At 40.7% G+C, this 26,891-nt stretch overlaps 1 protein-coding gene across 8 annotated transcripts in view; it reads right to left on the bottom strand.

Moving 5' to 3' along the window:
• ITGB4 (integrin subunit beta 4) overlaps positions 1 to 26,891 on the bottom strand; it is an 81,439-nt gene that overhangs the window by 28,467 nt on the left and 26,081 nt on the right. For 6 of the 8 annotated variants that reach the window (XM_088133349.1, XM_088133348.1, XM_088133346.1 and 3 more), the window contains exons 4-26: positions 24,730 to 24,828; positions 24,212 to 24,416; positions 22,061 to 22,157; positions 20,653 to 20,824; positions 19,474 to 19,737; positions 17,666 to 17,755; positions 16,690 to 16,812; positions 15,384 to 15,551; positions 15,132 to 15,212; positions 14,061 to 14,268; positions 12,948 to 13,051; positions 11,558 to 11,653; positions 10,565 to 10,697; positions 8,959 to 9,069; positions 7,892 to 7,998; positions 6,995 to 7,028; positions 6,037 to 6,222; positions 4,456 to 4,559; positions 3,774 to 3,832; positions 3,429 to 3,452; positions 2,183 to 2,331; positions 1,338 to 1,520; positions 262 to 410 (exon numbers count right to left, since the gene is read on the bottom strand). In XM_088133349.1, coding sequence (XP_087989475.1) covers positions 262 to 410; positions 1,338 to 1,520; positions 2,183 to 2,331; positions 3,429 to 3,452; positions 3,774 to 3,832; positions 4,456 to 4,559; positions 6,037 to 6,222; positions 6,995 to 7,028; positions 7,892 to 7,998; positions 8,959 to 9,069; positions 10,565 to 10,697; positions 11,558 to 11,653; positions 12,948 to 13,051; positions 14,061 to 14,268; positions 15,132 to 15,212; positions 15,384 to 15,551; positions 16,690 to 16,812; positions 17,666 to 17,755; positions 19,474 to 19,737; positions 20,653 to 20,824; positions 22,061 to 22,157; positions 24,212 to 24,416; positions 24,730 to 24,828 — 2,946 coding nt within the window. The remainder of the gene's footprint in view (positions 1 to 261; positions 411 to 1,337; positions 1,521 to 2,182; positions 2,332 to 3,428; positions 3,453 to 3,773; positions 3,833 to 4,455; positions 4,560 to 6,036; positions 6,223 to 6,994; positions 7,029 to 7,891; positions 7,999 to 8,958; positions 9,070 to 10,564; positions 10,698 to 11,557; positions 11,654 to 12,947; positions 13,052 to 14,060; positions 14,269 to 15,131; positions 15,213 to 15,383; positions 15,552 to 16,689; positions 16,813 to 17,665; positions 17,756 to 19,473; positions 19,738 to 20,652; positions 20,825 to 22,060; positions 22,158 to 24,211; positions 24,417 to 24,729; positions 24,829 to 26,891) is intronic. The other 2 variants (XM_088133350.1, XM_088133353.1) reach the window with 1 other exon arrangement.

The following is a 26,891-nucleotide window of genomic DNA, read 5'->3' as shown; positions in this document are numbered from 1 at the left end:
TGCTTTGCAACAGAGAGACAAAAAAGTGTTGCAGTGTCTAGTCGAAAAGCTGAAGTTTGCTCTTCTAAGGGATGTTATGGATCTCATGCAAGAGATCACAATCAGGGTTGTCTTCATATTCCTGAATGCAGCAGCAGACATTTTCTAGTGGTGCATTCGTATGTTCCCTCTTTAGTGCACAGGGCTACAATATGACCATATAGTGGCCAAAGGTTTTGAGGAACCCTATGAGAACTGTTTTATTTTTCACAGAGCACTTACTTTGCCTTGCTGGGCTGTGAGATCTCGTGTCCGGTATGTTATCTGGGATTTCCCCTTCTCCAATATTTCTCGAACAACGGGGATCTTAGCCAGCTGGTCAAAGCGACTGTATGAATAAACTGGCTCCAGGAAGCTAATGATGCTATTTGCTAAAGAGATACATAGGTAGTAATACATTAACAATCTTCACCATCCAATAAAAATAACAGTTTCATCTAGGCATTGTACGAAGTGTTACATTAACAAGCAGGAAATATTACTTATTGCCCCCAGTTCTAAACTAAAGAACAAGATCCAAGCTTCAATATTACTCCAGCTTGTTTCCTGATACTCTGCAGAGCCTAACTTGGCAGCCAGATTCAGGAAGTTTTTTACTGGCATCACCAACATTAACAGGTATGTGTGTGTGTGAATTTTGGATTTGCCATGGATTTTGAAAAGGATTTTGCCATGTCTTTCACCATTTCCATTCCTCCCTAAATGAACATGAGACTTGAGATACTATAAGCATCTGTTGCCAGGAAAAGTGGAAAACAAACTGGTCACGAGTGTTGTTTTACTGCAGGCAGACCTACTTTTCTCCTCATATAGCTCTAATGATGATTTGTGACCTCATGGGCAGAGGACTGTCATTTTCTAGAATGACATTTAAGGTTTGCAAGTACCCATTTTGCTCCCTGACCCCCTTATGGCAGAAATCAACCTGAAGCTGGGGAAGAGTTGGGGAATTTTTAAAAGGTGAAATGGATGCCTTAAATGTTTGCAAGGCTTAAGGCACTAATTTTGCTTTTTAAAGACCTCCAATCCATTCACCCCAAAATTTGGACTTGCCCTTTCAGGGGGTGCTTTGAGGGTTCAGGGGGTGCTCTAAGGGTCACACAAAGAATTCTTCCACCACTTATCTATAGCATACAGATAGGAACACCTGATTTTTCAGGGGGCCAAGAAGTTTTCTCACTGTCCATTAGAACAAAAGCCTCTTTCAGAATGATCTAAGTTTAACAGTAGTAAACTACATAAGGAGCAGAGATGATTGTATGACAAACATATGTCCTTCCCACTGCATGCTATCATACCACCTTGCTCTTTTATTATGGTGATGTTGACTAGGCGACGTCCAATTTCCGCAGTGCCCACAGGAACATCAATGGCCTCCACTTGCAGTTGTTTTTCATCATCATCCTCTTCCCTGATGAAGAGGGGAACCCGAACATCCACCAGCTCCACTCCTTCCTGAAACTCAACCAAGCCATGGGCATCTAGGGTTTGGAGGGAGGCAAAGGAAAGAAGGAGAATAAGTTCACAATTGGAAGGCGCTCCTTATAAAATAATCTCTTGGGTTCTTATTATATAGTTGCTCTCATTCCTACATAATCCAAATGGCAATATCTTCCTCTTCCTGAATTTGCCACATCATTTATTCCAATGGTGGGCAACATCCAATCTCCTAGATTTTGCTGAACTATAACTCCTAGGTTCTCTTACCATTAGCCATGCTGGCCAGGGCTGCTGGGAGCTGAAGCTCGGCAACATGTGAAAGCCACAGTTTAGCACCACATGGACTTACACGTACCTTGACTTTTCTTCTATCATTGAATATTTATTCAGGAACGAAAAACAGAATAGTTCCACAGTGTCATGTAACTGAAAATTGCAGAGTCATGTTTCTGGAAGTACCCCTAGCCTTCAGTGCAATTGTCAGCCTGCGTTAGGCTGTATCACTGCTGACTGCAGTAATTAAAAACAACAACTCTGCAAAATATGAAAGAAGATGGCCTCCAAAGGCCCCCAGACTGGTTCCTTGCAGAAGGAAAATTGTATACAGAGAAGCATTCCATCATAGAAGCCTCCCCCCACCCCTCCTTAAGCAATCTGAAATGAAGAAGCTCAGACACTAAAGTAAAAGGAAGGAGGCACCTACCTTGGTCAGCAATCACAGTGTAGTAACCAGGTGACACTTTTAGTCCATTGAAAGCTTCTTGTGAGACATGTTTCTCTGTTACTTTTATAATTTCATTCTTAGCTGAGCGGGGAGCGGGAAGCACCGTGTCCACAATTGCGTGGTCTTGCCTGGAAAGAAGAGAAACATCAGACTACCTCCCCTGTTCATGCTTTTGTTCTGTCCCTGCCAACCACTGGCATACGGCCATGGATGAGGAAGCATGACAAATGATGCCCTGGTGTTTAAAAAAAAAAAATCATTCCCAAACCCACCAGACACTCCAGCTTGAGCTGTAGCAAGATGCATCCATTGTCCACAAATGCCCACACAAATGTATAACCGCTAATCCACAAATGATGTTAATCCGGAATACTTCTAGCCTTCTGCAGCAAAGGAATTAACACTGGGTGCCTCCCACTATCCCCAAAAGTGGCATCTGCAGTGGATTGCAAGAGTGGATACAGAGCAGCACCAAAGCGGTAACATGGGGCTTCTACAGTTTTTGGCTGCTCACACTTCCCAGAGGCCCATTAATAGTCATATATCTCTCTTCAAATACTTCAGCACAGACTAACTCCAAAGACACAGTGAGGAATCTCTCAATGGAAATGTCTGACTGTGCAGCCAGAATAGTCTAAGTGTAGCTCTTAGGTAGCCCTCAGTTAACAATGGCAATTAGGACCGAAATTGCTGTCAATAAGTGATGCGGTCGTAAAGCATGACATCACGTGACTACACTGCTTAGTGATGGCAGTTCTGACAGTCCCAGTTGCCGTCGCTAAGCGAGGACTTCATGTGACCACAACTTCCAACTTCCTGCCAGCTTCCTCATTGACTTTGCTTGTGGGAAGCCAGCAGAGAATGTTGGAAATCACAATCACATAACTGCCAGGATGCTGCGATGGCTGGAGCTCCAAGGGCCAGTCTGAAGTACCACTTGTTCAGCACCATCACAAGTTCTAACAGTCGCTGAATGAATGGACGTAAGCCAAGGACTACTTGTATGAGCACAGGTTCCCACATGCAGCAATGAGAGGTTCACAGATAAACAACTTGATTCTCTGTGGAGTAAATAATGCAATGCAGAGAAAAAGACCAGCAGTGATAATGATAAAAAACAACATCCTATTTTCTGGAAGGTAGGCAAAAACTGTTGCAGTATAAGCACAATAGTGGAAACTATTGGATTTAGGATGTTAGGGCAGAAATGAATGATTTTGCTTACCTTTTTCCAGCATTTGGCTGAATCCTGGGGAGAAAACAGATGAAATTCATAAATTTCATGGATTTGATCAGAAGAATATCAACAGCTTTAGTGACTGACAAGCCAAATCAGTACCCCATACACTTTATACAGTGCTTGCTTTGGAAAGCTGATTAGAGGGGAATTCAAATTCTACTACATTTTATTCTAGGAAAGAAGACAGTCTTCTCAGCCAAAGATATATTCTCTCATCACACTAATTCCCTGCTATTTGCTTATCATCATTTATTTTCCTTTAAAAAATAACCTGTAGAGTGAGACTTCATTATTTCTTCCCAGGCCAGTTATGCTCCCCAATGCACTCACCTGAATTTTGTCTGCTGGAACTTTTGGACACCTGGGATTACTCTGTATACCTCATTCAGCTGGGAAGAGCAAGAGAGAGCCATTAGTCCAGATCCTCTAAGGCAGAGTGTTGTCCAAACTTGGCCACTTTGAGTGGACTTCAACTCCCAGAATTCCCCAGCCAGCATGGCTGGCTGGGGAATTCTGGGAGTTGAAGTCCACTCATCTTAAAGTGGTCCAGTTTGGACAACACTGCTCTAAGGGAAGCATTCCAATATAGAGTACATCAAGCTGGTACATAAGGACCACCCCAGCTCATCAGGTGTTCAGTCAGGTATTGGCAGTAAAGGCTCCAGGCCCATCTTCCGCCCTTCACTTGATTTATATTCAGACATCACGTCCACAACAGAAGTTGTATCAACACTCAAATCCAAGGAAAAAAAATCTTGCAATGGGTTCAATATGTGTACCTCCTCAGCAACAAATCAGCATGACAGAGTGTTTGGGGAGGACTCTTTGGCTCATATCCTGACTTAGTTGTCAAATTCTGTGGGGACTTTGGGCCTGTCAAAATCTATCTAATCCACCTCCCAGCATTGTAGTGAGGATAAAAAGAAGAGCAAATCATTTACATATACACACATGCCCGAGCTCCCTATATCAAGGGAGAAATACAAATAGAACAAATACTCCTGCTTCTTACATTTTCCTCCACCTCTTTCTGCAGTTGCTCATGCTCACGGCTATCCAGTTTTGCAAGGTTTTGGGTGAAGAGCCGTGCCAGCCTGAGAGAGAGCCCATATGGAACTGGAAATAAGAAAATAAATTCATCAGAATTTGCCATTGCCTGTCAGCAAGGAGCATAACCAATTAACACAGAGATGTAATAGGAAATAATGGTGTGGTTCAACCACAGAGTTTATCTGACATACAGTGGACCATGTAAACAGTGGCTAGAATTCTTGGACACATATAATTTTGATATAAACAAATGTAACTGAGGCATAGAGTTTTGCTGGACTTCAAAAATTAGAATCTGCATCATAGGCTTATACTGGTTACATAGTGATTCCTTCCCTACTTCCAAGTATAACTGTAGGAGAGAGGAATGGTAGGAATTTCTAAGAGATAATTATCAGCACCTTCAGATCAGGAATTCCAGAGACAGCCAAAAATCAAACTTATATAAAACATATAGGTTTGTGGTACAGTTACATCCAAAAAAACAATGCAACTGTACCAATGTTCATGAGAGTTCTTTGAAAAATTAACACCATCTCAAAAAACAAGTGGGAGATCTTTTTTGAACCAACCCTATACTAAATCCTTATCTATGCAGACAGCTTTGTTGAAAGAGGTGGCTTACAAGCTACCATTCTCTCAGATTTGAAAATGTGGATAGAGATATTGACTTGAGGGAGTATGGGTAGTCCTCGGCTTACATCCATTCGTTCAGTGACCAAAGTTATGGCACTGCTGACAATATGGACATATGACTGGTCCTTGAAGTTCCAGCCAGCACAGCACCCCTGTGGTCATGTGATTGTGAACCAGCTATTCAAATGCCCAGCTTATGATTATGATGTGGCAGGGAGCCAGAGTCAAGTGATTGCCATTTGCGACCTTTCCTGTTGGCTTTTCACAAGCAAAGTCAATGGGGAAGTCAGCAGAGGAGGTCACAAGTCACTCTGCTAAGTCACTCCTGCTTTTTGTCCTGCCTGTAGTACCCTCCCCCTACTCGCATACAGCCTCCCCCCGATTTGTGTGTGGCCTGTGCTGGCCCTCCCCCAGCTTTCTGAAACTCATTCACGGCCTGCACCAGCTCTCCCTGGCCTTCTGCGACTCACATGGAGCCTGCACTAGCCCTCGCAGGCCTTCCCCTGGCCTCCTGCAACGCACACACTCCTTACCTGGGACTCCTGCCTCTTCCTGCTTAACGACCCACATATCTTGGGGTTACAGTGGCAACTGGGACTGCCCAGGATTGCTGTCACTAAGCAATGCGGTCACGTGACATCACATTTTTCAACCACATTGCTTAACGACAGTAATCCCAGTCCCAATTGCCATTGTAGCCCGAGGACTACCTGTATCCTAACAAGCAGACCGTCACACACCTTTGGAAGCTTTGGATGGGTGAGAATTCCTAGTCACCTAGATGTTTGAATCAAGTTTCAGATCAGATGCTGAAGGAGCATCCATCCCCCTACCACCACCATTAACTTCAGAAACAAGATATGTTCCATCTAGACCTTCTTCTCCACTTTGTAAAATGAGCACTCACTGAAATCCTTAGGATTGAGAGCAAAGGATGAGTAGTCTTGCTTATGCACATTGTTTTTGATCTTCCAGTGGACTGTGTCTCTTCCTTTCAAATTACCACTGCGCACCATTGGGGTGTCCAGGTGGTCTGAGGTCATGAGACTCTGCCTGAGCAGATAGTGGTCCTCCTTGAAACCAACTGTACGACCTTCAGAGAAGGAAAGGAAGTTAGTATTTGCACTTCAACATCTTGGATCTAATTGTAAATCTTTTTCATACATTAAACAGAATAAGTAAAATACTTTTGTCAAAGGAGAAGCACCTTATTTACATCCTACCATGAGCTTCCCACTCCCTTCTCCCAAGTAGACCTATTTCTAAATAGTAATGGTACTCAGATTGCTGGCAATAAGCTGTATTATTATTGTTAATTTTTGTCTTGGCCATCCGTGACTTGAATTCCTAAGTCTGCCCCTCCTTATTGTTATACCTTACATCCACCTTATGTCATACATTTTTAGCATGTGTCCATATTATATATTCCAGAATCATGACACTAAAATGTTCTAAAATGCATTTCCATTCACCACATTAAGTTTTATGTTTCCTTACATTCTATAAACATATGGGATTATTCTCCTTCTGCTATTCTGAGAGTTAAGGGCAATGTATAGGTTTTGATGGTCCAGGTTCTCCCAAAAATGAAAGGCTTCAGGGAGCAATGCTTGGAAAGTCCTAATCTTCTTAGGACCACAGACAACAACTCCCTGGCAGGAAACAGCTTGGTAGAAGTTAGACAGATAATTACTGATTAAGTGGCAGGCAGCTTATACTAAGCTTCAGCTGCTATTTCCCCCCCCCCCCAATATACTACCCTTCTTTGAATGTAATATAGCTTTCTCTCAATCTTGATCTAAGCACACCATTCTAATGCTGTTATCACCCATCCCAAAGACCACCTATAGATTCAAGAGATGTACCTCGTGCACAACAGGGTAGCAGAGCCAAACAGCCCTAGGTGTCAGAAAAACAAAAAAAGAAAAAGTGTTGAATTGCTTTTAATGCACAAGTACCAAAATAAACTTACTGACAAGAGAATTGACCTCTCTGCTTGTTGCAGTTGCTTAAGTGGATGATACAAAATACATTGCTAAGAAGAAAGATGACGAAGCACACATTGGCTGCTACTACTTAAAGATCTCCATGAAGGGCAGCAAGAGAAGTATATCAACCTGGTTTATATGGCACAGGCACTGCATTAATAGACAAGCCTAATATGGCCTTGACCACTTTGGATCAATGATGTAATTGATTATGGCAATGCATCATACAAATCAGACCTGCTTCTTCTACCTATATGCTTCTTATTTTTCAGGCGCTTCTCAATATGACAAGTGTTCACTGGCTGTCTCTCCATTCATTTTCATTTGCTCCTTGGCATTGATGTTGCAATGCCATTGTTCCTTCATCTTCCCCACCGGACAAGGGTCTACTCCAACTCCACACCCCAATGTCTTCCAATATGTTCCATTCCTAATTCCCCCATATAATCATCTTAGGATGCAGCAAAATATCTCGGATATATTTGACAAAAGTAATCTTTATAAATAATGATTCTACTAAGTTGAAGAAAGTTGGATCTAGGAAAATTTTTTTTTATCCTTTAATCAATATAAAGATGGCATCAACTAGGAGCCTACATGGACAAGACAGAAAATGTATGACACTGACCTCTACTTTGTACATGAACCTGAAAGAGGATTTTTAAAATCTCCAAATAGTTAGAAAAATGACTCAGTCACAGGTTAGATTCAAACCACGCCACCCAAGACTCCCTGTTTTCCTTTGTTACTACAGGTTGGAAACATAAATTTTACCTTGCAACAAGCACAGAATTTCCAGCACAGGAGTAGCAGCAACCCCAGGAGCAGTATCAGAAAAATGAGTAGGGGAATAAGCCAAAGAAAACTTCCTGGTGGACATTCTATATATAATGACAGCAAATGCAGACATGTTCCAAATTAATCAGGGGACCAAAGGAAACAATATTATTTTTTTCCCCCTACTTAGGGAAGAGAAGAACAAGGAGGCATGCTGTAACTCAATGGCAGAACACATGTATTGCATGTAAAAACTCAGCACTGGTATCTCCTGATAGAGATAGCCAACTGAAAACTTTGAGAACTCCTGCCAGTCCAGGAAGATCAGGTTTCCACGGCCCAGCAGCCTCCAGAAGAGATGGATTACAATCCCATCATCCACCTCAAGATAGCATATAGTGATGCTGTCTGCAGACCATGGGTTTTGTAATTTAAAACATACGGATGGATTAATTTAGAGCAGCAGAGTTTAGGCTAATTGAATTGACTTTATTTACTAAAAGTCCAGGAGCCACTATCCAGAGCTCACTGCAGAAACAAACTTGGGATGAATGGAAAGCAAGTCTCCAAACACCATTTGAATCAAGGGGTTTGCTTCCAGGGTCTGAACTGGTCTTTTTCACATAAAGTCCACCCCTGGTCATTTCAAGATTTCTTCATCTCAGCAGCCCAATTTAAATTTTTAAAAAATCATTTGTTGTTGCTCTTGCTAAAAACTGAAGTTAGACATCTTTGCCAATCAATTGCGAATAATTCAGAAAACTACTAGTAGATCCTGATCTACCATGATGTAATCCCATTGGAGAGAACAAGAAAATATTGAGAGAGATAAATAGAGTTCTAAAAGCAATTGAAAAACTAGTTTACAGGGGGCTTATTGAAATCTAAATAACAGAGTTGGCCAAGTCCTCATTACTGAAATCTGTTTCAACATTGACTCATTTGGTTAATTTGAAATAAACCAAAAAATTCTAAGTTTTAACTGAGAAGTTAATTAAGGCAATGCAACAAATGCACCTGCTACATCTTGGGATCCCATCTCTCCTTAGAAAGTCAATGCTTACCTTTCTTCCTTTGCACAAGAACAGTATTGTTCTGTGCGAGGTTGGCATCTTCTTCCCTAGTATAGCGGTAAATGCAGTCATCCTCCTCATCTTGGAAGGAACAAATTTGAGCTGCAGAGACCAAAACAACAACAACAACAACCCAGAGGTAATATTGCCAGTCAATCCTGGAAATTGCTGGGATCAAAATTCTATTGTCAGCAACAGAGAAAAAAGAGAAAGAGCTATTCTTCCATTTGAGGGCCATTTCAGACAAGCACTACAAGGTTTGAGTGATTCAATCTGCCAACACGCTCACAAGACAGGTGGAAAGAAGCTTTCTTGGCTTTAAAAGCCTGGTCTAAAGGGGATAAGCCTGAATCAACAAGAAGGAAATAAGTCCCAGGGGTTTCATTGCAACTACTCCAAGTGTGGCTAATCCAACCCAATATATATCATTGCCATCTAATAGATTACATTAGAATATCTGTAATAAGTCCATTCATGATGCAACTCCATTCAGCATGCTTAGATGCGTCAGTGCAAAATGAGAAAGGGGAAAGCCAACTAGCAGGGTATAGTGTTGCACAGCTGTATCTTTATTCTTTGCTCAGTTTATTGGAGGTGTGAAAAGGCCTACAGCTGCTTAACATAAAGTGGTAATCTCTGATCATTTTCTTACAAGCAGATTATACTGTATTATAATGCTACCCAGCCATTGCTGTGACATCAAATCATTAATGAAAATAAAATTTGTATGTTAGGTGACACTGCGTGATGCTATAAATCACTAGTGAGATAAGGTCCACTGATCAGCATGCTTCCACTAACAAGTGATACGTTCACATAATAAGGAAACAGATTTAAACAGCTTATCTCTGCCACCCATTTTTTTGCAACTGCAACTGTGATATAATGAACATACTGTACAGCACTGGGAATCAGTCTAAGAGAAGGGTATCCCATTCTTCAATATTGCATCTGTGAAAATAAGAACACTTAAAACACCCCTGCTTATCTTGTCCCAACATCGTTCCTGGGCTCTTCCTGTCTTATCCAGCCATAATAGATGGCTGTTGCTTTTAATCAATCTTTTGCATTCCAAAATAGTCTGTGCTCCACTGGTTTGGGTGACAAACTGGTATGTTTATCCCTCTGGCTACAGGTATTTTAGAAAGTCATAATTGAAGATGTGCTGCTATCATATTTCAAAAGAAACTTGAAGTGTATGTAATGAGAGGCTTATACCTTGATTGGTGATTTACTGTCTGTGTACATGTCTTTACATGCATGCCCATTAAAGATGAGATGCATGCACACCCAAGGGATTTTACTCCTAGATTTTGGTTCTGAGAAAGAAGAGCTAATGGCATGATAACTGGAACAACTCACACAGTTTTAACAAGGGGTTCCCAAAAGGCAAAGCTGAGACAAAATAGAGACACTAAAAGGACAGACAAACCAAAAATATACAGCGGCCTTTAGTAAAAGGAAAACTAGGAATGCCTAATGCTTACGTTATTCTCCCTTTTCCCCCACTTATCAATTTCGACATTTTCACTAAAGCAATGTGGAATGTTTCGCTTGCATTTGAATATTAAACTGGGCAGTTGAGGAACTACGCTACCTTGCTTCAATTCATCCACCAGCTCGATCTTGAAACGGCACTCTGAGCATTTCTGTCCCTTCTTCTCTCCAGTCCCCCAAGCCTGACACTGGACACAACTTTGGAATTCTTCCTCACACACCCGCTGCAAAGCCTATTCATGAGAGAGAGAGAGAGTGAGAAAAATGCAGACGAAACACTCAGTTCTAGATTAGTGTTTGAGCACCAAGAAATGGTGATGAGTGGAGAGATGGATACCACATGGAAGGAATCAGGAAGGACAGTAACATGCCACATGCACGTAAAACTCTATCATGTGAGATGCAGAACACAGTCTTGTGAATGAAGCCAGTCAAGAAGAGGGGGTGAATGAGAAACCTCCCACAGAAAAGGAGATGGCATTATGATTGGGAACCAGCAGACAGAAGATAAGGCCCTCTGCAAAAAGAGAGCTATGAGTTCCCCAAGAAATCGAATAGGGAACTTGATTCTGCTGTAGAATTACTGTTACGAATCTCTCTTCTTATGCTCAGCCTGTAAGTATGTTTAAATGTGCCTTGATTCACTGACGTGCCTCCTTCAAAGACAACTGAACCCCCAGTAAACACTGCAACCCTGATTTCTCACCACTCAGAAGGGAGCTGCACACTCTACCCTAGCAAATCATGCTTTGCTGCTTCTGTTGATTTTCTTTAAAATGTACTGCCCTGATTGATTGATTATTGTAAGAAAGAGTAGGATCAGTTATTCCTGAATTCAGGAAGAGTTAATATTGACAGATGAAGAAAAGAGAGTGTGCTTGTGTGGCTACATTTGTACAGCCTTGTATCTGCATATGAATGCTGTTAACAACATGAATGCATTATGAAAAGGCAAGGGGATTCAGATACAAGAACATGAATAATATATTCCTGAACCTAAATTTCCTACTACAATATAGCAACAGTAATCAGTAGGTATTATATTAATAGTCATGGTCCTTTGCTTATCAAATATGCACTTTCATGCACTTACCAAATTTCCAGTTTCACAGGTGGGACCAGTATGGGCAGTGGGGCTATTGCAGAGGCACCTACCACATTCACATCTCCCACGTCCGTTACAGATCAGCTGCAAGAGACCAGAGTAACTGCTCAGCTTCCTTCTCTGTATACATTCTTGGTATCTTGCAGTAACAGACAACTTTACCTGACCTCAGTGGCAGATCTCTTTCCATTACCAGATAACATTTAAAAGAGGGGGAAAGAACCTTCTTCTGTTTGTTTTTATTTAAGGATCACAGTTTATGTTAACAGCAATAACGTCAAGTGTCAAGCAGACAATACCTCACTAGAGATCTAGTAAGATCGAAGATTCCTTTTAAGAGCCAGTAAGCTGAATTGTCAATTTTGGATTTCATCTCCAACTTATTAAGTTTGTAATAACTGTGTACTGGCAAATTTTCACATGGATTGTTATATTAAGTATTTCTGCGTCCAACACACAGGGGTGGGCAACCTGTAGGCCACAGGTCATTTTTTGTGGTCCCGTTAAGATTGTGCTACTGAAATTCAGCACAAAATGGCCATTTGCAACCTCTGAGAAGCTTAATACATTTAATTTTTATTTTAACAACCCCAACTCCTAAATATTTTTTTCTAAAAATTTGGTCTAAGGCCTACAAAACCTGCCCCTACCTCCGTCCAGTGATATTACTACATAATCAGCCACACTCTTGTACCCTTCAGAGATCAATAAATAAATATAAATAAAAATATAACTCCCTGGAGGAAAAACATTGGTCATTCCTGTTTTAACAGCTACACTTTATTACATAAGGCCAGATAGGAAAAAGGAATAAGTTTCTGTTGTATCTTCACTGCCTAAAATGAGGGCTGAAAACATAGAATCTATTCCAGCCATCCTGAACCTTGGGTCTCTCCAAACACTTGGACTTCAACTCCCAGAAATTTTAGCAGTGGTCAAGCTGGCAGAGAATTCCTAGAGTTGAAGTCCACATATCTGGAGGGCACCAATTTGGTGACTATGCTTTGCAGACATTTTGCCTCTCAACTTATATACTCTAAATATATTTTGCAGTATTGCTAAGAAATAGAGGATTTAAGCAAAAGGAGAGAGAAAGGGTTCTACAGAGTCTCTATATCCAGCAATCCAATTTTGTTAGCCACCCAGAGTTGCCCTTGCCATAAAATCTGTTAAAATAAATAATAAAATAGATTTCTATAATAACACACCAGTGTTTATTTACCAGTATACTTTTTAGCCCATTTCAACAAAGGACTCCAGAAACAATTGTTCAAAGCCAAGGCATGTGGTCATCTTTCAGCCATTTGAACAGGAAGCAAGTTTCATATTCACCTCATGACCTGTACTGATAGCACTTCTGGACAGGCAATTTACTCACCCCATTGCTGCTGACACAGGTTTCGTTGCTTGTGGGACACTCACAGCCAGGGCCTTCCCAACCAGCTTCACATACACACTGACCCATGTAGCAGCGCCCCCGGTCTGTAGAGAGACATGGAACAACAGCACAAAGACATTTGGAGCCAACTTACATACATAGCAGGGCTGTTTTTACATTTATATGTTTAATGAAGTCTTAATAAAGTTTTAATTCATCTATTAGCAGTACAGAGGCTGTTCACAAAGAAATACACTATACAATTATATATGGCTAAACTAAGCAAAGGGGACAAGTCAGAAGACAGGAAATGCATGAGTAGAACATCTTGTTTTCCTTTGTGTGTCTGTGTGTCTGTGTGTATGATGCATTCTAAAAGCCCTCAAAGAAAAGACGAGAGACCTGTGAACATTCAAAACCTTTCTGCACATGCCTAGGAATTCAGTTCAAACAAGAAAGCAACTGGAGCCAACTGTTTGCTATAATTATACCTCACTTTTCCTCGTTCAAAGCAATATGCATAGAATCATTCCTTACTTCATGGAGAAGATCTATCTAAGTGGTCGCTAAGAGCTGATGCTTTGATGGTACATAATCAATCAATCAATCAATCAATCAATCAAACCTTACTGTAATTTGTGAGGTAGTGTGAGCTGAATGAAAATGACCAGGCAGGAGGAATTCTAAAGTGACTTAACTCTGCCCAACTTGCATTCTTGCAATCCCTATCAGAATTCTGGTGCTTCCTCTAATTAATATTTTCACCCAGCTGCACATTCCATAAATAATATAACACATGGTCTGACCCTGAAGAAACAGATTTCTGCCACCAGAATCTCCAGGTATTCTAAACTTTGTCACTGAGACTCCAGGCAGGCTATGCTGAACCTTCATCAACAATGGGACATGCCCTCAAAAGCAGTCTTCTTCAATTTTGATCCCTCCAGGTGTGAGGAACTTCAACACAACTGGACACCCCCAAGTTGGCTAAGGCTGCTCCAACATTCCTGATTCCTTCATGACTTGTCGGGTAATACTTCACAAGGCTATAGCACAGTTGGTCAATGAAATGAGGGCAGAGAATGCAATATTTTGCCCTGCCCAAACATTTACCATTGCAGAGGAATCCAGAAGTGCGGGGACACTGCAAGTTGTCAAATTCACAAAACTGTCCCTCAAAGCGCTGGGTGAGATCTTCAGAATAGCACTGACAGATCCCACAGAGGCATTCGCCTTTGCCGGAGCAGGGCTCTGTATCTCCAGGTCGTATGCAGGCCAAATTGTCAGTAGAGGAGGATGTTGAGCAACTACACAGGTCCCCCTGCCTGTCAAAAAGAGAGGAAGTCAAGCATGAGAATGGCCGTGAGATGCACAGATATGATATCTTGTACAGCTAAATAGAGGCCAAAGAAATACAATATTTAGGGTATTTGTCTATTGGCAGGGTCTGGTTTCATTTCTGACATATAGATAAAGTGCTTTGTAAGTTGTTATATTTGCTACTGACCTTAGGGGGCATCATTCGATAAGTTTCACCCTTATATTGGGACTCATCTGGCTAGTAGATCTTCTATATTTGTTCAGCCCTTTACCAGGATGTGAATTCACAGGCCTTGTATATAGTATATACTTAGATTGGAACTTAGACTGGAACTTAGATTGGCCCCTGCCCTTCTGGACTTTAGGAAGGGCCTGAAGACATGGCTGTGCCACCGCGCTTGGGGGTCTGATGGGAGTGGTGAGCCTTTCCAATGGTTATATTAAATGGGATGTATTGCTTGTATTCACTTGTTGACTGTGGTTATGTTTATGTTTAATTGAGTTTATAATAGTGGTCTTAGGACGGTTGTAACTTTATTTTTGTTTATATTTTTATTGTTCTCGCTGCTGTTTTTAATTGTTGTGAGTCACCAAGAGTCACATATGTGAGATGCAAATTGAATACATAAATAAGGCACATCTATGTATATGTGTGTGTGCGTGCATGTGTGTGTGTGTATAATCCATTATTTGGAGGCTACCTAAAATAAGAACAAAACTGTCTGCCAAGAAGTTTCCCTGAGGGGCAAGAAGATAATTGATCCACTTATCAGTTCCTCCATTTCATCAGCAAGGAAGGCATAAACCTTCTGGTGAAGGAAAGACAATGGGCCCCATGCTGAAAGAAAAACCTAAGCATGATACTTGCCAGCCTGGATTGCACACACATTGTCCACAAACAAAGTTCCCATTGAAACCGCACTTTGGTGATCTAACTTCCAGGTTCTGCAAACAAGAGAGGAAACATTACTGGACCTCATTCCAGATACAGAACATTACTGTTAGCCTTACTATTTCTATCAGTAAAAATTGATCATATCAGGGTTAAATTTCTTGTATCACATATCATCCAGGTCTAGAACAATTCTTGGGACTGCTAAACAAAGAGGAACACACCTTTTCGCAGGAGCAGGCTTCGCAGAGAATAGAGGCATCAATCTCCATTTTGTCACTGAAAGAGGAGGGCTTAATGTGGATAATACCTTTCCGTTCTTTCTCTGGGAGATCACAGACATGCTTGTCGCCTATGTGCTTATGCGCTTTCACATGCACATTGAAGGTTCCCTGGACAGAAGAAAGAAGTCCGTACATTTTCTGGATTCATTTAGGAAAAGAAGCTACTTTATCCTCTGGGAACTGAAAGACTAGAAACTAGAGACAGATCTATGGTACTTGGGGCCCACTGGATGTTTTGCCTTATAACTGCTCAGTTCCTCATTTTTAGCAAGACTAGTTGAGGACCAATGGGAACTGAAATCTGAAATATCTAGTGGCCAGTAGATTCCTTCCTCCTGGACTAGGTCAAAAGCTGAATGGATAGAAACATGGAAAAAAGATTTTCCTCTCTTGAGTTTAGAAGAGAAGATGCAAGAAGCAGAGGCTTGCAAAGCTACTCCGTACTAACTGCTTTATCTCCCAGTCACTCAGGTACAGCTGGGATGGAGCTGTAACCATCCTACAGAATACAAAGATGATCTGGGATTTGGGACACTACTCTCCCTGGTCTAAACAGCCAGTTACCAACACTATTAAACCCTCTGGCATGGCACTGGAGCTGGGTCTATTTACTGCCACAATTGCTACAGAAAGAAATTGGTTTATAATCCATCAGAAATTAATGCAAATCCAGGGATCAACAGGTTACATCCATGGCTCAACCTGAGATGAGGACATGAATCACAGACTGTTCACATTTCTGTTTCCTTTAGCTCAAGATGGGCAATCTACTTGCAGCCAGAGGGTGCACTTTTGAGCACAGTTATTTTCAGCAGCTGGGGGCCACAGGGGTGGGCAGTGACACCATGATGTTACACCAGCGGAGACATGCTTTTGTTAAGTTTTTTAAACATTTTCAGATTTCTGGGGTGGAATTTACTGATTAAGTTATCCTAGACTTACTGAAATGTGTAACGTGTTTAGCATACATGGGGTTTGGGAGGAAACTGTACTTTGAATCTGCCAATGATTTTGGCAGTGCAATCTTGAAATGCTGCAAAAAAAGTGGTTCTGCACTATAAGTAGCTCCCAGTTTGCCCTCTGTTGCTTTACGTTATGCAAACATACGCTCAGAGAAAGCTCCCTTACCAAAAGATCTAAATGCCTTTCCAAAATCAAGAGTTTTGCTTGTTTTTAATTGTAAATAACTAAGGATAACTAACACAGAGGATAACTAAGAAATAGGACTGCAAAATAGAGCTCTTACCACTTCACCTCGAACAATACGGAATGAACCAGACTCTATTTTTTCACTTTTTTGGGATGTTATCTCAGTTTTCATGGCTTTTGGGGTATGGTAAGCTCGAATGTCCATCTTGGAACGAATACGCTGGGAAAGGATGTGAAAAGAAAACATGCCGAACTGGAATGAATTCAGGGCAGTGATTTCATAATTTGAATTACCACAGTTAATAATATCCAACTGTAGCACAGAGATATATCAGGGAATGTCTTGCCAAGCATGATTCTGACCATCTGGTTTGAACATTGAGGGAGGGCCATCTCTGGGTCCCTCCATCATAGGAGGTTAATGGGACTTGAACCAGGAAACAGGTCTTCTCAGTGGTGGCCCCCACTTTATGGAACCCACTTCCCTGAAAGTACAATTGGTCCCTCCCCTCCTTAAGTACAGGAAGGCCCTCAAAACAGACTTATTTCAGTAAATGTTTGGGCCCTAGACTGTTTTAGTACACATCTATATTAGTTCTGTTACTGTCCTTTAATTATTAGTTGAAATTCTGATTTTAGGTGAGGAGATAGCTATGTTATATTGGTTTGCTCATGTAAACCATTCAGAGTTGTGTAGATTGAAATGGTCTATAAATATTGTTAATAATTAAAAACTGTGCAGGATTGAGTTTATCTGCAAGATTTAATGGACCCATTTTGCCCCTTAATCCCCACCAATCCCTCCAAATGCAACAAAGGGCCCACATTTTTGGCCACAGGCACCTTATACAACTCCATGGGCCTCCCTTTTTGAGATACACAGTTTTTACACCCCTGATTTAGACCATCTAATTGCTACCTGTTTGGAAATATCTTAGGAATTGGCTGAAATAACAGCAGCTTTAAGAACGGATTGCAAGGATGAAATGTGAGTAAATCATTTATGGGTAATTATAAGAGAATTGTGTTACCCTGAGAAGTAACAACATAAAATACCAGACATTGCTTCTTACCTCAAAAGCCACACGGATCAATTCCACAATATTAGAAGAATCTTCTTGAAGCCTCCCAATTTCAGAGATTGGAAAATATGTGTGCAGTTTCTAATGAAAAAAGTACTATTTATTTATTATAATGCAATAATGTAATATTATAAGGACAAAATGGATAAAAAAGAGAAGGAAAGTGTTAAGAAATCCAAGCATAAACAAGAATTTAGAGTTACTCTTATCTTTCTATTACAATTATGGTTAACTGCAGAGTTAATTAAGACTAAACACAAGCTACAATGCCCCAAAATTTCCTCTGATTTCTTTCCCTGGATTCTGATGGAACATTTTCCATTACCCTTTACTGAAGAGTGTGAGTACAGTGGTTTGGCCTTTTAAAGTGAATGACAAAAACTCATTGGGTGGACTCTGTTCACCTTCATTTTAACATCCCTCAAATAAGAGCTTGATTTCTGAGTAAGATTCCCTCAGTTCATCTGGAGGAGCATATGGAGATAGCATGAGCTTAAGCTAATGGTGTGTGAGAGAATTTGAAGGGTCTTAACACTAGCTGAATACTGTAGGTTATCAGTACTAACAAGGAAATGGGTTGTAGTATTCTTCACTACTAGCAGCACCTTTTGTAATGTACCACTTTGCCAGTTGGTGTAGCCACCACACAGTGCAAGATCTAAGAGAAGTTCTGAATTTTAGAGCCAAACTGCACATCCTCCCAAGAAATCTATGACTGGTCTATGCACATGCAGAGTTACAGTAGGGAGGCTGGGGTATTTAGCTTTTCCCTAGGTTTTGTCATTAACTAATAAGCTACTAGTTGCTTTACAAAAGGAAAAGACAATTTCCCAAATCACGCCTTTGTTTTTCTTCCCACAAATAAAAGGCAATATTTTTCCCAAATCATGCTGGCTGGAAAATCCTAAGAGTTGAAGTCCACTCATCTTAAAGTTGTTAAGGTTGAGAAACACTGGTCTAGAGAAAATGAATGGAGGGATACTGTTCTAAGAGGCAAACTAGACCTGAAGTTACTTGCATTAATGTCTTTTTTCAATCCAAAAAGCAGTAAAACAGAAGGTTTAATCACCATGGAATGGGGGTGATAGATGCAGACCAATCTTAGATGTCCTAATATAATAAATGTTTTGGCCTATCTATGGATAAAGAGTTATGAAGTAAAAGAAGAGATATCTTTGAGTTATCTCTAACATGGATTATTTAGCTAGCCACTGGGTGTCTCCACTGCATTGCAAAAACAGACTGCACAGCAGCTCTGGGAAATCAGATACAAGAACATTTCATTCCAAATATTTGGATGATCATATACCTGAAGTTAGATATCCTATCTCTAGGCACTAAGTTAAGTTCAGCCTGCCCCACCCCACCTCCTCAGTTCCTGCAAGCAATCTTCAATGATTTCCTGGTCTACAAAACAGAAGGGATGGTTAGCAGGGACCAGACTACTGATTTCTCAGAAAACTATTTACTGATTTCTCCATGCCCAGCTGATTTTCTGGCTGCCAGGATATGTGGGCAAGGCTCATTTCTGCGCTGGAGGGAGAAATGGAAAGAAACCCCTTCTACTGAAGAATTACTAGATTTATTTTTTTAATGTTTTAACTCCAAATCTTCCCACAGGAAGCGATCTCAGCTTCTTGACTTAGGAGTAAACAGAGTTTACTGGAGTAAACTAGGAGTAAGCTAGTTCCCTTGCTGGGCAAATATCTATAGGCCAGTATTACTCCAAATATTACCACAGGTTGCTGCTTTATACTCCCAAGGTCCCCATATTTTTCCTACTTAATGGCATTTTTCACCTCATAGTAATCGTAGGAGTGGTTGGTGACAGCAAAAATAGGGATGATATTACTCCGCCCCAGAAGCCGCACAAGGGTAGGCACAGAGGGGTAATCCTGCTTGGTATCAAAGGTGTAAGTCCCTGCTTGGTTCAGATGGCATTTTTCATCATTCTTCCTCAGGATTCCAGCAAGGACATTGGCGCCATCAGCTTCGTAATGGAAGGCTGACTCAGTGGAGAAGACCAGGAGGTGAGTGCTGTCATTCCGCCACCCAATATTTTCCTGCAGGTATGAGGAAAGTCTAAGATGTAGAGTGGAGTTTGGCAACTCACAGCCCTAAGCCCCATTTCTGCAGCTCCTAGCCTCCTGAATCACATTTCTAAATTTGATGGAAAACCACTGAATCCCAGCAGCACAATTTTTTGCCCAGTTCCAGCAGGAAATAAGGGTAGCACACATAACTGAACAAAGCCCCCAAACCATCAAAAATAAAAATGCCAAAGCATCCACTGTGACCTCCCCAGATCATATCACCATCATAAAAAAGATAAAAATTAAAGTGTGTCCTCTCTAAGTGCCAGGAGGAATCACATAACTCAGAAAGTGGGAATAGGTGGATCAGAAGCCCGGGTAGGCAGTTCATGATGACTTTTGAGTCATCATGAGAAATGTGCTATGAACAGCTATTCCAGGAATAGTAGTAACCATTGGATATGTCTTTCAAATGCAGCCCAGCTCAAGGTTAATTGAGAAAGCTGGTAATGTCATAGGTCTAGGGATTCCATGCTTATCTTGTCTCCTCAGCAACTATCTCTTCAGCTCCCTAAATTTACAAACATTATTAGGCACTAGGTGGTTTTTTCTCCCTGACTTTCATAAGATCTTTAGTTGGTATTCAGACTATAATATCCTAACTCCAGGGAGGACCTGATAATACCAGAATTTGATAACAGCAACAGTCCCCACAATATGTAATTCCAAAGCTCATCCATATTCTTACAGTCCCCACAATATGTAATTCCAAAGCTCATCCATATTCTTATCAAAGTGCAGACAATGCTGTCTGTGGATTTTCAAAGCAAAGATTTGGCCTAGATTTTCCTATTGCTCTCCCAGTTTGGTATGCAGCTAGGGTAGTTTTTATCCTTTAGAGTGAACCACTATATCTATGCCATCTTCAGCATCCTCCCTGTTTACCTTGCAAACAGCTGTTTGCAATATAGCATCAAATCCACCTTCAGGAGCATCCAGGTTCCCTGATATACGTTCCATCATCAATTCTTGGCTGAATTTATTAATGTCATGGGTTAGACGGATGACATTCTTAAAAGAGAAAGGCGGATCAGCATTTGTCCAAGGTTCTCGCAATCTGAAGGCAAAAGGACAGTTTTAATTACTATCTACTGCCAACTTATCAGAAATCCTGAACATGGATCCCTTGCAGAAACAGTTTATTGTCCACCACAATATTTAATACAATAAATATGAGCAGAACAATTTCTCTTAAAACAGTAAACAGAGATTACATTTAAATCTCACACTAAGACGAATTGAGTTTTGTTATTTGGGAAGTAGCACAATATACAACCTAGCCACTGTTGTTTGTAAACTAGGCTTTATGGTTTAATACAATATGGGAACCTGCCCAGAGAACCCAGTGAATTATGACAATAGGCTCTGAGAAGCAAACATTTTACAGTAGTAGAGGACAAAACTGCTTAATATTGCTACCGCATGCATGTGTACCCTACTTCTGAATAGTGAGACATTTTGGAGCACCAATCCATATTGTGGCTTCAGTTTCTCAGAATGGTACCATTCATTGCTGTTATTTTTGTTTGGTTTTGTCATTTTTGTGTTACAAGGTTATAACATAATACACACACACAGAGGATAAGCTCAAGATGAAGGCTTCGTAACAGTAACATTCCTGTTTCCCTTCAGATTCCTAGACAAACCCATACAGCATCATAGAGTTTCTTTAAAAGAGCAAAGTTGGTTCTCTGTGTATTTTCTGCAGTTCCACCTCAAAGTGACGAAAAAGGAGGCTAAACCAGACAAGAGCCCCCTTTCCATAAATGGGTGAGTCATCTTCTATTCAGGTAGTTCTCAGGATGTGCTTGGGCAAGACTGAGCTGAATGACCCGTACTGTATATTCATGGGGCCATTAAAACACTGTTATGTGCCTCTTTGCGAGATTTTTAGAAGCATAATCTTAGGGTAGCTCCAATGAAGCTATACTCGCTGAAAGTTTTATATGTTTCTTAAAAAGGATATAAAAAAAGGATTGTTGAGGGATTATTCAAACTAATCCTAAATCCATAGCAGTGTAGAGAGAAATGGATCCAGTTGGTGAATTGATGGCAGAAGTAAAACAAATGAGCTCTGACTGAGAGCAGATATATCATGTAATAGTTTGTTGATTGCCATTTACAAGATTTGGGTATACAGTATTACAAGAAAGTGAGAAAGCATTGTCTGAGGAAGAAATATGGGAACAGATGATAGCAGATTAGATAAAAGCCTTAATTTTAAAAAATACCATGGACCCTGAATAGTTCATTTCCAAGTGACCCCAATGGACCACCCATCACCACTACTCACCTTGAGGGCCTCATGTCTGTCTGTGGCGCTGAAACTTTATCCACAAATTTGCCAAAGCCAATAGCATAGTCATCAGTCAGCTCCCTCAAGAAATTTGCTGGCAGGATAGAAGAAGGAAAGGAAGGATGAAGATGTTTGGTGAATTTAGACTAATTCCATGATGGACTTCAGTTACTATAAATATTATGTCCAATCGGATGAAATGGAATCATTCAGTCCTGGAACCAATTAAAACTTACAGCAACTCTGAGAGATGTTTATGACTACACAGAGAAAACACCAGTGTATTATAAGGGAACCCTAATGTAATTTGAGTATACATTATTGTTTTTAAATTATTTATTAGTAAAATGTTAATAAGAGCCAGTTTGGTGTATTGGTTAAGGCACCAGGCTAGAAACCAGGAGAGTGAGTTCTAGTTTTGCCTCAGCACAAAGCCAGCTGGGTGACCTTGGGGCAGTCACTCTCTTTCACCCCTAGGAAGGAGGCAAGAGCAAACCACTTCCGAAAAATCTTGCCAAGAAAACTGCAGGGACTTGTCCAGGCAGTCGCCAGGAGTCAACTCTGACTTGAAGACACAGACTGACTACAAATAATGGCATGATAAAGTAGCAACAACGGTGCATTGGCATATCTGCAAGAAATACTGTACCATTTGCCTGCAAGCCAGAACTGGTGGGGCCACAAAACAGACAAAATAATAGAAAATGAAAAAGCTAAAGTGCTCTGGGGCTTTAGAATTCAAACAGACAAGCACCTGCTGCACAACACTCCAGACTTAACAATTGTTGATAAAAAAGACAAAAGAGTCTGGATAGTGGACATTGCAATACCTGGAGGCAGCAGAATAGAAGAGGAAGAACTGGAGAAAATCACAAAATACAAAGACCTTCAAGTAGAAATAGAACAACTGTGGCAAAAGAAATCAAGGATAGTACCAATAGTAATAGACGCCTTGGGTGCAATCCCAAAACATCTGGAGCACCACTTGAACGCCAGCGGCATTGACAAAATCACCATCAGTCAATTGCAAAAGGCAGCTTTACTTGGAACAGCTCATATCCTGTGACGATACCTTTAACACCACCAAACAACATCTGCCTATCCCAGGTCCTTGGGAAGGACTCGATAGGCATGGATAAAAATGCCAAATCCAGTCTAAACAACTGGCTGGCTGTGCGACCAACAATAATAATAATCTGTTAATAATTTGAATCTCTCTCTCTATAATTTTATATCCAGATTAATTATCATAGGATATCCTAAAGTACACTCATCTTCAGGCACAGAAAACAACTGTGAAGCTGCTTTATGCTTTCATCCATATATTTCTAGTTTAAAATTCACTATTCCTATGAAATTTTGGGCTTAATCCATTTGTCCTTATCCCACCAAAAATTAAACCTACCTATAGACTACTGTATTTACTTTAATCTCTCCATTCCTTCTTCCTGTGTTTTTTTTTTCTGCCCTGCTTTATCTAAATTTAAGTTCTCTAAAGCAGAAGTGAGTTTTCTTTTTGTGCTCTTTGTACTTTGTTGATACTACATAAATACACAGAAGCAAGAACATGTTTTTTTCATGTCTATCAACTCTGTTCTGATGGTATATGCACATTTGTTCACACAAACACAAACATCCCTTTGAGCTGAGCTTGACTGTTGATGACTTCATGGATATGTCCATGTAGTTATTTGGCAGTAATATACAAGCACTTTCCTATAGCTTTCTTTTGGGATGTTGTATCAGCTTTCCATGCTAGCTATGTTATTTCCTGGTGGTTACCCATCCAAATACTAATTAGCTTCAACCTTGCATAGTGTTTCAAAATTAGCCGAGTTGCCTAGCTGCCATCACCTAGCTAGGCATATTGTGTGAGGACCACCATGATGAGAAACAACTGGGGAGAATTCAGCAAAGCAGTTAAGACTGGAATAGATCTCTTAGTCTCACTTTACAGGCTGAAGCTAGAATAGGTCATGTTTGCAAGGAAAAAAAGCCAGATTTTAACTGTCACATATATAATCCACATGTTGGTCTTAGATTTTCCCCCCCTCTGGTAGTACTTTGTCAACTTCCTTGAAAAATTGCAGATAATTAACTAACATATACCTCAGGTTGCCTTCAAAATGAGATAATTTAATCTCTCACCAAGTTTCTGGCCCATTTCTTTCAGGTTGTCCAAGTCATCAGACATGGAATATGAAAAATCCATAAGGATGTAGAGGTCCACGGGAGATTCAATGGGCTCAAACACCTTCATGGAAATGCTTACTTCGTCACCAGCTCTCAGTTTCAGTGATATATGCTGTGGAGATACTTGTGTTTTCTTCAGAGATGTATCAATTTGGAAATCCTGCCAGGGAAGACATTAGTAATACATAATAGGGATCCTGAAAAGACTGAGAGGAGACTATCCTAGTAGATTGGTTGGACGTACTGATTCCTAAGATAATATTACAGTATTCCCCATGGGTATAAATGGTTGCAGTAAATGAACAAAACATTCTGACTAATTAGAAATTACTTCACTGGGAATAGCTGCTTGGCTTAATTTTTTTTTTTTTCCAGACAGCCCAATTTTGTATTTGGCAGTTCTGGAAGATGATTCAGGTGTATTAATTTTCTTAAGTTTATATCCATCATTCTTTCACTGTACCTCTACTCACCTTTGTCTTTAACAACTCTCCATGCATCAGTTTTATGTTGTTTTGGCAGCCATAGCTCTTTAGATTACTTTCCAAATCACAGCGGGTGCCTTTGAAGTTCTGGGATGAGAATAATTAGACAATAAAGTATATGCTTAGAATTGAGGCTCAAAAATAAGTTGTCTTTAGGGACCCATCCTCTGCCTTAATGTTAGGCTAAGGTTAGAATTAGTGACTCATTGAAAAATTCTAATTTACATCTAGTGATCACCTATTTAAAGTTCCCGATCTCTTTTGGCCTTGTGAAGATGTTTAGTATGTTGTGGGCATTGTCACAAAGTGGCTGTTATTGTGGTTAGCCCAGGAGGTAACCTGGCAATATCCCCACCCCCCACCCCCAAACTGGTAGAGTTTTCAGCCTCCAAACACAATTTATTTGAACCTTCTGTTTTCTACTCCAACAGAATACGAGTTTCACGGAAGAAATGCCCATAGAAAAAGAAAGTGTTGTTGTTGTTGTAAACCATGTAAAGCTCCTGGAGGAAACTTCAGTGAAGCTGGGGATACTTTTTTTAATTTCCTCCCCTCAGCTTCTGAGGGCCATAGGAGGCACACTAGTGAGGCAATCAAATCACCAGAAAATGGTTTGGTTGGTTCTTAATTTTGGCAGAGAGAAGATGACTACCAACTTTTTATTAATCTTCATGAATTTAAAAGAACAGGAAAGTTGCTCTGCTCTAAAGCAGTATTCTGTCACTGTATTTCAGTGGGACTCTTCAGGGGCTCCAGGCTGCAGAAGAAAGGGTGGGGGAGGGGCAGAAAGAGCCCCAGGTGGTGGACTGCTCACCCTATCCTAGACACTTGGGCAGATTATAAAGGTTTGCAAACACATTTTTAAACATCCATTTTACAGAAGGCAAATTCTGTCTTCATACCTCTCCAGGACTCTCCATATTTCCAGTGCCAGTTAATTCTTCCTCCCCCCCTCCCCCCAGCAAATCTCCCCCAACCATACAGCCTTGGCTTCTCCACTTCACTTCTCTCCTCCAGTGCCTTCCTGCTCTTCCTTAATCCTTATGGCATTACCCCTCACTGTTCTACTCATTCTTTCCCTTCTTTGAATACTCCTATCCACAACACACAGGTTCTGCACAGATCCTATCAGTCCTTGTGTCTCCTCTCCTATCTTTTGAAAGGCCAGCTATTATTCCTTGAGAATGACACTGGGCATGGGCCAGGAAGAACCAGCGAGGAACAGAAGGCAACCGTTGAGAAACAACTCAAGAAATCCATGTTGTCAGATTGAAGGTGGAGGGATTAAATAATCTGCTGTGGAGAGGAGCAAACAGCGTGGAGTCACTAGGCCTCTGGGGCTGTTGGTAATGTATTGGAGATAGGAGAGCTGCACAAAAACAATCAAGAAGGTAAACTTTGCTCTTGCTTCTTCATCTGAGGTGCCACCAACAAACTCCAGCTATCTATAACCTGGGGCACCCAGATGGAATGTCCATATAATTGTTGTATGCCGCCCAGAGTCACTTTGTGTGAGATGGGCAGCTATATAAATACGATAAATAAATACATATAAACATTCATATGAAGTTTGGCTTTATTTTTTTCAGGGAGTTCACATATTATATTTCTATTCATGTGGTTTTCTTGGTAAAAATACAGGAATGGTTTACCATTGCCAAGAGTACTGACACTTTTGAAATTTGGTGCGGGAGAAGACTCCTGAGAACACCTTGGACAGCCAAGAAAACAAACTGATGGATCATCACACAAATCAACCCAGAGTTCTCACTTGAGGCAGAAATGACCAGGCTCAAATTATCTATGCGGTTGCTAAGAGTTGACAGTGACTTGATGGCATATAATCAATCAAATCAGATATTAAGTGGCCGATCACCACAGTATTCATTTCCCAAACAGCTGGGATGTGTTTTTTTCCATATTTTCAGCTGTCTATTTTTGTTACTTTGTACATGGGCAAAATGGTGGACAGGCTATTCCTCACGTGTAAAGTAAGTTTTTTTAAAAGCTTTGGTTGCCCAGCTGCTAGTGATCTTGTCAAAGTCGTCAGAGGAAAATCTCTTCTTTCCTCTCCAACCAGTCCTAAACCTAAATCAGAGGTTTCGTGCACTTCAAGTATAATAAACATTTTGCCAAAGCACACTAGTATT

Source organism: Python bivittatus, unplaced genomic scaffold (assembly GCF_059951505.1).
Source record: "Python bivittatus isolate LINGU-HERP-01145 unplaced genomic scaffold, Pbiv_v1 ctg000080_np1212, whole genome shotgun sequence".
Classification (NCBI taxonomy): domain Eukaryota; kingdom Metazoa; phylum Chordata; class Lepidosauria; order Squamata; family Pythonidae; genus Python; species Python bivittatus.
Note: the sequence above shows the minus strand (reverse complement) of the source record. Positions and strands in the feature narration are given on the sequence as shown.